Source organism: Papilio machaon, chromosome 1, assembly GCF_912999745.1.
Source record: "Papilio machaon chromosome 1, ilPapMach1.1, whole genome shotgun sequence".
NCBI lineage: Eukaryota > Metazoa > Arthropoda > Insecta > Lepidoptera > Papilionidae > Papilio > Papilio machaon.
Genome location: NC_059986.1, coordinates 6058453 through 6071291, shown reverse-complemented (window position 1 = coordinate 6071291; position 12839 = coordinate 6058453). Strand labels below are relative to the sequence as shown.

Genomic DNA, 12839 nt, shown 5'->3' with positions numbered 1-12839 from the left:
CTGGATAACGAGCTTTAGTTTTTGATCAACGGACGGATTTTCGGAGGCACTAATTCCTGTCTGTCATAGCACTGATTAAATCGGACTTGTTCACTATATTGAAACTTGGTTTTATAGCTACAGTTTACGACGTGATGCAATCATTCAGCTCATCGTCAATTTCATTAAATCTACGTCGTAAAGTTTATGCCTTCAATTAAAACGAAAGGCTATAAAAGTATTGTTTCCGAATAAATATTTTATGGTAATTAACGAGCCTACTTAAATCTAGAAATGATTAAAAGATACAAATGTTTACTATTTAAATATATTGTAGATGTAATATTTGCATATTACATATATATGTAAATTATAATGAAGAGTTAAAAATAAATCAATGATTTCGCTTTTTTAAGAATTTCACATAGTATTTTATGTCGGCAACTTATTATCAATTTCTCATTCTCGAGAAGCGATATCTGAATCCTCTAGGCGATAGTTTTACAATTTATCGACTGTTTACTCCAGTTTAGTAGAGCTTTATGACACTTCGGTAAACGAGTCTGCGAGTTTCAGTACACTTTGGAAGCGATATTGAATATGATTTGTGAAGTGCGATCGATGTAAGTTTTCCCAGTAGGTAAATTCCAAGCTAACATTTATCTTATTTAAACATCAAATCTACAGTTTCACTTCGAATGATAAACATTAAATCTGGGTTGCTCTACTTTGAATAAAACGGAGTTAATTCAAATGTTACACAAACGGAGTACGTGGAATTTAACCCATAACTAATCAGCTAGACAAATTCGACGCAGATGTGGACACAATGATTCGATTTTATTGATTTTTGAATTATATATAAAGGTCAATCCTTAACTTATAATTAAATCTATCTGTTACAACTAGTAATTAAAAAAAAACCGCTACTGACTGCTTCTTACCTATGGTGAAAATACAAATCGAATACAACCTTCACATTTTAAAGAGGATCGAGCTCACACAGCTCTGATACTACGCATTTATAAACATCTGTGACATAAATGAACATCCTGTGAATGTGGAATATAAAAATACTACTACTTACATTCATCGTGATCTTTGGCGGTGACGGTGAGCACAGTGTGTTGAATGTCTTCATTCTCGTCCACTTCTGCTTCGTACAGCTCCTTGTCGAAGTAAGGAGGGTTATCATTCTTGTCAGCGATGCCGATGCGGATGAACTTCGTCACTGAAACAAAAGAAAAATACCTTAATTTACTGCTCATTTATACTTTTTCTTCTTCACGTGTAGTCTGAGAACGATTTATAGTGTTGAATAGTTATGTCTTTCTGAGTTTGCAATATCACTTAAGATTTTAAAGCTATGAATATTTCACAACCATAATTTTGAAATACTATTGTAACTGAATCCAATGACTTGTAGAGTTTTCCTAGTATCGTCTTTTCAAAAACAAGATTTACACGTATGTTCTTCAGAACAAAGAGTCTATAGAATTGATTTACAAATAATATTATTAATGTAATCAAGTAGTTACAACTTAAACAATTTATTTTATTCAAAGAAAGTAAAATGGAAGTGTTGACAATGTTGCGGTTAAAAACGTTTTCAATCACATCGGTAATAACGCAGTTAGGGACCTCGGTTAAGACAATTGAATTGAAATGTTCTGAAATAAATATATAATGTATACCGTGACCAACTATTGTGTTTAAAATGTGTAACGATTGATTTCTATGGACAAAAATAATTAGCATATTACTACAATTACGTTAATATTTGCGTCAATGCAAATACGTTAATGGTTGCACTATTAAATAATTAAAAAAAATACATATTTTGATTTTATTTTATTTAAGTTATGCAAAAGAAGACATCTGTTAACATTTAAAAATTCAATCTTAATGGTACAGTAAAACGAGTTCTAATCTAAATCCATTCGAGGAGCAATCTAAAAAAAAGAATCTGAACGGAAATTGCTTCGGTTTGAGGCGAAGTATAACAATGATAAATTAGCACTCGACTGAACTGAATGTCTGATAGCTTTATTAGAAAATATACAGATACTTTGTGATTGTATTGCTGTGATTCAGACCATGTGTCCAGGACATAAAGCTTATTGCGGTCGGGACAATGAATAAAGTTTAAACACAATAGCAAAGCAATTGTACACATTGGTACAGTGTAACATCTAAACAGAAATGTTACAAAGCAAACGAATTAAAATAGGTACATATGAAGCTCCTGTTTACATGGATTTAAGTAATGCGAAATTTAGGTAAGGATAAAAGTGTAAACTGTAAAAACACGATGTTCTTTATTGCTTTTTTTTAATATATATAACACTGTTTATAATGAATAGGTTATTATTGTATGTATTCTATTTTGTTTTTCGTGCCTTTTGTAATTTCTCATTATTAATTACTTGGAACGTACTTGTCAGTTACCCTATCCATTTGTGAAATAATTTAATTGAGTACAAAGTAGCCCGCTGAAAAGCAGCACAATGACGGTTTAGTCATTTATCTGTGTAAATATCTGTTTATTATCTTGTGTTATTCTTTTCTATGTGCGGCAATCAATGTGATTTCTTTTTTCTTCCTTTATTTCATTATACGGTAGTACGTGCCGCCGTATATGTGAACCTTTTATTTTCATAAAGCCAATGGATGTTAGTCAAGTCATCATTCATGGATATGAATATGGAAGGAGAAATATCCTCTTTCTGTGCGTCCCCTTCTCCGTTAATTAAAAGTAGGCAACGCATCTGCATTTGGGGATGTCTATGGGCAAGGCATGGCAAGGTCGCCTCGCTATTGCGGCGAATCCAGGTGGCCGTTTGCTCGTTTGCAACCTTATATATGTATATACTATTTTTGCGATCACTCTTGTAAATTCAATTTTTTGATATAAAACTAGCTTTTACCCGCGACTCCGTCCGCGCGGAATAAAAAATAGAAAACGGGGTAAAAATTATCCTATGTCCGTTTCCTGGTTCTAAGCTACTTGCCCACCAATTTTCAGTCAAATCGATTCAGCCGTTCTTGAGTTATAAATAGTGTAACTAACACGACTTTCTTTTATATATAAGAGAAGATAACGCACTGAAATATAAAATGTTACGAAACTTAAATTTAAAATATAAACTAAAATCTAGTGATATGATTTATATCGACTTAAAAATTCACCAGTAGTTGAGGCGAAATGAATTTTTAAAAGCAAGTTCTAAAGTTTTAAAAATCTAAGGTCTTAAAAGGACTTTTGTACAAACTAATCAGCGGTGTAAAAGCTTAACGATGCCACAGGCAACTTTCCAAGTACCCAAGGGCGCTCAGAGTTTTATCAACGATAAATTTTCGATGAAATTGTTTTACCGCTGTTTTAATTGGTCCGACTTCTTACCTTTAATTTCAATTTAATATATGAATACTATTTAAGTGTAACAAATAATTTTCAAGTTGAGATATGTTGGCGACGAAAAAGTCATTTCGCTATTTCAAGAATTGAGGCGGCAAGTTGCAAGAAAGAATATTATTGGGCTCAATTGAAGGATTACCTAAAAGGAATTTTTATTATGGGATAGTTCGAAATGAACAATCGAAACTAATATTTGAAAGACGAAAGTGCAGGCAACATCATCTATTTTATTGCCGGCTTTCCGATAATTACTTTTTGGTTTTAAAATGTTATGGAAACGAATTCTTCGTTTCTCAAAATTGAACAATAGAGCAAAGTAACAGCCGCGCCGTAGAAGCCATAAAAGAATTAAACTTTATGGCACTAATTTTACAATGGCTTGCAATGTGCAAGAACCGCGGGACTAGATGTTTTAAGAAATATTATTATGCGTAATTTAGTGAAATGAATATGTGAATATGTGTCGTCTAACGCCAAAGTGTTCGTGCTAGTAAAATGTAAAATGTGTCGTCACAGTATCCGCGCTAGTTATCGTGTGTGTAACGCAAGCTGTGTACGAATGTATCGCCAGTCGTCCACTCTTGTATGTGAGTATGTTGTAATGGTAACTTCAATGTTAATAATGTATCGAGTCAGTGTTGAATGTTGCATGGTTAACCTATATATTATTGATAATGTGTATTTGTGTTTTTGGATAGGTTAAAATGTTGATAAGGAAATAATGTAAGTAAGTTGTCGTACCGTATTAATTTTATGTATGCTTGTCACTTGCCCTTATATGTATCAGTGTAATACTATTATTCGTGCTCTCCCATACGTCTAGATTTAATGATATTAGTTATGTAATCTAGATGTGTTTAAAATAAGGATAATTTTATATGTTTGTAGTTTGTTATTATATTTTATCCTTCTGTGTGTCTATTATGTATTGATATGTGTACTTATTGTATTTTCCTATAACTGTGTATGCATATTATTTATATGAATTGAATAAATATTAACCAAAGGGTTGGTCTAAGCACGTTGTGGTCCGAACGCTAACCGAGAGCCCCTTCCTCGGCTTTAGCGGGCTATAAATATGGCGCCTTACGGCGATATCTATCAGTCGCAACTCAGCCTCTGTCGAGACCACACGCGCTTAACTAATCCCGAGGAATTTCGCTTTTACTAAAGTGTTTTTCTCTGGCGACGTTTGCCGTTTGTTGGTCCGTAGTAGCCGCCTTTGCTACTTCTCTGCGGATCCTGGACCGGTGTTACCGGCGCAAGGTGAGGATCGAGTTGCGTGCCGCGAGGTGTAATACGAGATTCTCGCTTTGTTTAATCGCACCGGTCACCCAATTGGGAGCTTGTCCCAGGCGGCGGCGGGTAGTGCCTTTCAGGTGCTACCTGGCTTCACGCAGCCGAAACAGCTGGTCCTTCGAGCCGGATTAGAAGAGAACGTATAATACGGTCGATCTGCAAGAGTGGAAAAAGAAGAAATGGCGTCGACTCCGAGATATTTCATAAAGAACGCGTCTCGTCGGACCCCATCGCCGCCCTCTACAAGGCGCGCGACTGTTCTATGCAACATATGTCCGAGAGATGTCTGTTTGTCGACGATATCAAGAGATATACACGCTGCTACGAAGAAGGAAGCACTGAAAATGCCGTCGTTAAGAAAGAATGTGAATAACGCGTCTCGTAGTACCTCGTCGCTGCTCCCTACTAAGTGCGCGACAGAAGAAACTGAAGAATGGACGAGAGATGCCTGTACGTCGGCAAGATTACAGAATACGTGCGCTTCAAATACGACGACAGAGGCAATTCATGGTACGGTGATGTGTGTGACATCCGTACAAGACACAGCTATTTTGAGCCCATCGACTGCATCGATACGCGGTGTAACTACAGCCGCTGTATCGGTGAGGCATAGCTGTAGTTCTGAGTCCATGAAGACTACGAGTTCCTCGAAAAGAAGCCGCGAGTTATTGGCTAGGGAAAAGTTAGCCGCGGCCGAACTACGATTGGCTCGCATACAGTTAGAGCTAACAGAATGCGAGAGCGAGGACTCAATAGGTGAAGACTCAGAAGAAAGAATGAATAATGGCTGCACATCACTGGAAGATACACGGGGTCTGAATGAAGCCCAACGGTGTCAGATAGGCTTACCGGTAGAAGAAATAACTGATGGTTGTACATCGCTACGAGATTTGAGAAATAAGAATATGGCTCGTCTATGTCACAAATATCTACCGGAAGAAGAAATTACCAATGGCTGCACATCATTACAAAAAATCCAGCGATGTCCGCAGATAGTATCGAAAGATTTGGCAGTCGTGAGACAAGAAAATTATATTGCTTCGGACGTTATAACAAACCGAGCACACTCTCCGACTGATATTAAACAAGAAGATCACCGCTGCTCCGAGTCTACAACTTTGGGTGACAAGGAAAAATGCGAGATATTCATGGCTAGAGATTCGAACTGCGACTCTAGAAAAGACATACAGCTCCAGAAAAGCTGTGAAGAAATAAGGCAGCGAGAAACGCTGATAAAAGAAATGTGTCCGTTATGTCACGGAAAACATGCCCTAGTAAAATGTGAAGTGTTTTACGAGAAATCTGTTAATGAGAAATGGGCAATCACAAAGAAATATGGCGTCTGTTTCAAGTGTCTATGGGGACGGCACAAAAAGGCGACTTGTCGGCGAAGCCCGCCATGTACAATATGTAGAAAATGGCATCATACGATGTTACATGACAAGTCGAATAGTACACAGAGTACTAAGAAACAGCGAACTTCAACGCAGGACAATATCACAAAAGTCTCACGTCTAACAAGAGATAGCACACGAAAAATATATCAGAAAATGGTTCGTGTTGAAGTCTACGGAACAAAGGGTTCCAAGAAAATAATGGCTCTGTTAGACGAGCACTCTACGGTGTCGCTTATAAACGCCGACATAACAAGAGAGATTGGCGCAACGGGAAATAAGGAGGAACTTATTATAGAAACAATGGGTGGCCAACGAATTATTGAACCGCATTCGCAGATAGTGAATCTCCAAGTACACGGAGTTCACTTAAATGTGAAAGAAAAATTGGGCGAAGTGCGCACAACTAAAAATTTAAGGTTAGCGCCACAGTTCCTCGATAAAGGAAAAATTAACAAATACTCCCACTTAAAAGACTTAAGCGACAAATTATATTATGAAGCCGAACCTCCGCAGTTGATCATCGGTCAAGACAACTGGGAGTTGATTGTCACGCGAGAGTTTAAAAAAGGCAAGCCGGGTCAACCCGTCGCTTCGAGAACAAGCCTGGGATGGGTGCTACATGGTGTAGACATTGATAGTGCTAAGCCTGTGCACTATTTAAGCACATGTACGAGTATTCAAGAAAACGGAAATAAAGTCTACAATAACGCCACTAATGAAAAAGTTAAAGACAAGAACGGTGCGAGAACACCCAAGCCCAGCATGACCTCGCGCAACAAAGACAATTTCAAAAGGCGGTCTAAACGTAACTGGACAAATGATAAAAATAAACACTACGGGCTACGAAAAGAAAAGCTCTACGACGTCGCTCCGGGAATAGAGCAGTCGTCACCACGGAGGAAATCGTCCTGTTGGCCGAAGTTAAATTGTAAGGCTGAAAGATCTCAGAATATTGTATCGGAAAAGGCTTATGTTGAGCAAAAGGAATATGTACGGCAACATAAGTCAAATACGGATAAACATTGGCGGTCAACAGGACAATATATACACGAAAATCACGGCGTGACCCGTAGCAAATGGCAGAAACAAAAAGGCACCGTTTCGAGCATTGGTACAGCCGAACGAGTGAAAAAGAAAAGTTACGGACCGAAAACAGAAGATAACTTATTGAAAAGTAAGTTTTAAAGTTGAAATACGCGACGCGACCATCTAAGGAAAACAAGAAAAATTATAAGGTTGAACGCGTTCGCAACATCGAATGGCACAATTTGAACGACAAGTCAAATGTGAAAAATATTGATTTTGGGCAAGCTGCGGTACAAGCGAAGCTAATTATAAAAAGCTTCGACAAGATTATGGACCGATACATTGAATAAATAAAAATGACTGGACGATTTAATATAGCTTGCATGATTTGGATATATGCTCTGCAGCTACAATAAGAAAAATGGACAACACTGCGCGAAATATGCTAACTGCAAAAGCATTGAAATTACTCCCTCTCAAGAATGTATGTGATATGGGGCAGGATCCAGCACGTTCTACCCGATTCCGATGATCGATCAGATAGAGACGTCAACTGATAAGACGGCGTGCTGGGCGGCCATGATTTGGAATTCCGGTGACAGAAGCGTCGCCATATTAAGGTTGGTGCTACGCACGAGGGGGAGATTGTTGGCGACGAAAAAGTCATTTCGCTATTTCAAGAATTGAGGCGGCAAGTTGCAAGAAAGAATATTATTGGGCTCAATTGAAGGATTACCTAAAAGGAATTTTTATTATGGGATAGTTCGAAATGAACAATCGAAACTAATATTTGAAAGACGAAAGTGCAGGCAACATCATCTATTTTATTGCCGGCTTTCCGATAATTACTTTTTGGTTTTAAAATGTTATGGAAACGAATTCTTCGTTTCTCAAAATTGAACAATAGAGCAAAGTAACAGCCGCGCCGTAGAAGCCATAAAAGAATTAAACTTTATGGCACTAATTTTACAATGGCTTGCAATGTGCAAGAACCGCGGGACTAGATGTTTTAAGAAATATTATTATGCGTAATTTAGTGAAATGAATATGTGAATATGTGTCGTCTAACGCCAAAGTGTTCGTGCTAGTAAAATGTAAAATGTGTCGTCACAGTATCCGCGCTAGTTATCGTGTGTGTAACGCAAGCTGTGTACGAATGTATCGCCAGTCGTCCACTCTTGTATGTGAGTATGTTGTAATGGTAACTTCAATGTTAATAATGTATCGAGTCAGTGTTGAATGTTGCATGGTTAACCTATATATTATTGATAATGTGTATTTGTGTTTTTGGATAGGTTAAAATGTTGATAAGGAAATAATGTAAGTAAGTTGTCGTACCGTATTAATTTTATGTATGCTTGTCACTTGCCCTTATATGTATCAGTGTAATACTATTATTCGTGCTCTCCCATACGTCTAGATTTAATGATATTAGTTATGTAATCTAGATGTGTTTAAAATAAGGATAATTTTATATGTTTGTAGTTTGTTATTATATTTTATCCTTCTGTGTGTCTATTATGTATTGATATGTGTACTTATTGTATTTTCCTATAACTGTGTATGCATATTATTTATATGAATTGAATAAATATTAACCAAAGGGTTGGTCTAAGCACGTTGTGGTCCGAACGCTAACCGAGAGCCCCTTCCTCGGCTTTAGCGGGCTATAAATATGGCGCCTTACGGCGATATCTATCAGTCGCAACTCAGCCTCTGTCGAGACCACACGCGCTTAACTAATCCCGAGGAATTTCGCTTTTACTAAAGTGTTTTTCTCTGGCGACGTTTGCCGTTTGTTGGTCCGTAGTAGCCGCCTTTGCTACTTCTCTGCGGATCCTGGACCGGTGTTACCGGCGCAAGGTGAGGATCGAGTTGCGTGCCGCGAGGTGTAATACGAGATTCTCGCTTTGTTTAATCGCACCGGTCACCCAATTGGGAGCTTGTCCCAGGCGGCGGCGGGTAGTGCCTTTCAGGTGCTACCTGGCTTCACGCAGCCGAAACAAGATATTATCATTATATTTTATCATATATTGTTGTCATATTGGATGACATACGATTTCTATCAGATTGCAGAGAAGCAAAGTCCATTGGCTTGCAAATGTCTCGGAAACGAATCCACGGGACACATTCACAAGGCCGTTGTGACGTTAATGAAATTCTTTATCAAAGGATGAATATAATGGAAAGGAAAAACGTGCGAGGCGTTGCTTGTCAAGAATAGAAATCCGACGTAAAGTGTGTAAGTTAGAAATTAATTTTTTTGCTTTTTATATAGGGTAGCTAATGTAGAAAATGCATTAAAAGATCATGCTTATACCACAAAAATACGAAAAGAAAAGACACAGATATCCTCTACCACAGTTATATCTAGAAAGTAAACAGATGTCGCACCCCCTTTGCACTTAGGAGCTGAATTAAATCTGGAAAAGCGTTTTGTGAAACATCGGAGAGTTGCGTCGCTTACTAACGTTAAATGCGGCGTGATAAAGTGATACATTTTTGTAGAAGACTGTTGTTATACAAGCTACAACACGCTTCACTGGAATTCTGTAACAGTTTAGTCTCAGATTTATTCGAATGTGTAACGTAACACTTGAAATACCTACAGCTTCACCACTTTGTTTTTCTACTGAAATAATAGGTTTTCGTACTCGGCAGCGATACAATAAATTTTATTTAAAATATATATATTTTATTGTACGTTATTAAAAAGCTATTGGCTTTATTATATGAAGGACATTTTATTTAATACCGAATTAAGAATTGTGTACAATAGTGTTTGTGTATTTTAAGCGTTTAAAGTGTTGAAAAACTATGTCAACGAACTTATTAGAACACAGGACCTTCAGAATTAATCAAGTGGCTTTAATAATAATTTTTGGTTCTATTCCTATAGGGTTTAAATTATTTCAGATGAAGCGTTAGAATAAATAGTTGTAATCCAGCATTTTATATCATTGTTATGTTTTTAGTTTTGATATCTTAGTGTACTCAAGTCGGTACGATGCGGATCGCTAAGACCGCCTACTGTCGCACAATGCATGCAATTCAAACTGCATGAAAAGTTTATAAGTTTTAATGATTCTGTTTAAAAATCGTCAATTTAGTCTTTGAACTACTCGACTCCGTTAAAAGACTAAGCCAGAGAAATTAAACTCGTATTAAATTGCATGTGACATTAAAATGTTATTACTTCAAGTTATAAAATTTTCTCTAGTTTATTAAATATATGTAAGTGTAAGTTAAGTATCTGCGTTATATTTTATCCGCAAATTGGTACGCGTAAAATTAATAAAAATTTAGTGAGTGCCCAATGAGTTTTTCCAAACTCTATTCTACATCTGTTCCACATTTCATAGAGATATGTTAATCCGTTTTTGAGATACGTAATAACAAACATTCATCCACCTATCTAAACTTTCATATTTATAATATTAGTAAGTATGATATGAAGTATGATTTTAGTTTTAGTTTAGCGATTCACGAGGAAGAATTGATTATTCTAGACAAAAAATATTGCATATTAATGGTCGTTATAGCAAAATAAATAAAATATCGTTTGTCGATAGAATTTTCACAATAAGTAATTTATGTTTTGTCATAACTCTGTGAATAAATAATTTATATAAATCCATGGAATAGCGCGCTTAACAATTTTATACACATAAAAGCCTTTTTGAAAAATGAACGTCATGCTTTTAATAGTATCTGAATCGCAAATCGAAATTACACGGAAAGCGGCGGCGATCGCAAATCGTTTTGAGATTTCCCCAAGGCCTTTAGCGGTGTGTATGAGCGGTCATTTCCACTATGCCACGGCACTTCACATCTGGTCCCAATAGAAGGCGTGCGTCAAAAACCGACAACGACAAATTTATGAGGGTTGCTTACCCGGAACTTATTCCCCTCATGAATTCTATTATGCCGTATTATTTGGTGGACTGGTTTTCTCTAATATTGTATCATGGAGTTATTTGTTCGTAACTTATATTTTCTCCAGGAATTTCTATACGAAATGAATTGAAATCCTCGATGTTTGATTTATATTCAAATTATATTTATATTATAGAATTCACGTTTTAAATACAAGAATATAAAATTTTACACGTGTACGTGTCTGTATGTGACCTAAACCAATTAAAATCTTTTCAATATCAAATTGAAGTTGCGGAATAGATTATTTTGAAATAAAAGAATGAATATCTAATTAGGGTATAATGTCAGTAATATTTTTGTTTTAAAAACACGTATGGAGTCTGGACGTTTCGCTAAGGTTAAATTAATCTCACAAATTCAGTACATTTAAATACTGAACTCATTTTGTAAATTTCCCAAGGCACCACTAATTTATTACGGCCGAGGAAATAAATAGGTATATTGTGAGTCAGAAGACGGCAGTTATCAATTTGAAGATTCATTCGCAATTATTTAATTTAAATATTAATTAATGTTTTTTTTATATTTCAATCATTTTTAAAACAAAACCAAAAAGTGGGAATCTTAAAATTCGGAAACTGAATTTCACAATTTTCTATTCTGGGTGCTTTGTGGTTTGATCTTTTTTTAAATTTAATGCAAAAACAACCTTTATTAAGTAAATACCATAAATAGAAAAGGAGTAACCTTAATTTAGTACCGCACAAAATTGACTATAGTAAACTGAAAATAGTAATATTTGTTTAGTATGTCATATAATTGTCATCACAGGGTACAGACGTAATTGTCTTCTGTTTGAAATGTTTGATAAGACTGTTCATTCTATTTTGTCACGTTACTAGCTGTCGCCCGCGAAAATACGCGCGGAATTAAAAAAAACAAAACGTTATTAGTTGCCTATGTGTTTTTCCAGACTATGCGCTACATCTATGTCAAATTTCATCAAGATCCGTTGAGCCGTTCCGGAGATACATATTTTAAACATCCATCCATCTATCCAAACATTCGCATTTATAATATAAGTAAAATTTTGCTAGTTAGATTTCCCTTAAAATTAATAAATACTGCCTAAGCCTCTTTTGACTTTATAAAATCTGTTTGTAGGTTACAAATTCAAATAACTCGAGAGTGTCAATATTGGCTGACTGTTTATGAAATAAGTTTCATTAAGAAATTTCGAAGACTTAAAATATTAATGACATTTATAAGATATTCATCAAGGGATAAGTTTTTAATAGGATTTTCAAATTGATTTAATTAAGAGTGAAATGTTAGAGTAATTAAAATTGAAGAGTATTAATTGAGTAAGTCAAAAAACATAATATTTCTCTTACACTTTATAGACTAACTATTGCCTTATATAGATTATTCATAATAACAAAATATAGTATGCTCAATTATGTCGTTTACGGTTCAATTGTTATTCATGCCAGCTATAATAAAGTAGACATTCTTTATAAGTCTAGTACAGATGATAATATTTATAGATCGTAGGTAGTTGGCGACAGTCCAACTGGATTCTTAGGAGGAAGTTGCACGCTTTATCCTCTATACCTCGTTAAATTCATCAGAATATCTTTAATTTAATACGATTTTTATAATAGGTATATCGCGTGAGTTAGAACAGAATTTTTTATTACTATGAATAAATGACAGAGGCCAATTTAAAATAATTCTAACGAACTTTAAAGATAGAGAATTGTAGTGATCTTTGTCTCTTCTATAACCACTGCAATAAACTATTTTACCTATGTATTTTTATAGATTATAAAAGAAAAAGT

The 12839-nt window shown here is 35.7% G+C and overlaps 1 protein-coding gene across 7 annotated transcripts in view; it reads right to left on the bottom strand.

Moving 5' to 3' along the window:
- Window positions 1-12839, bottom strand: part of LOC106712157 (neural-cadherin) — a 303500-nt gene that overhangs the window by 54370 nt on the left and 236291 nt on the right. For all 7 annotated transcript variants that reach the window (XM_045678300.1, XM_045678237.1, XM_045678335.1 and 4 more), the window contains one exon: window positions 1067-1210. In XM_045678300.1, the coding sequence (XP_045534256.1) occupies window positions 1067-1210 (144 nt within the window). The remainder of the gene's footprint in view (window positions 1-1066; window positions 1211-12839) is intronic.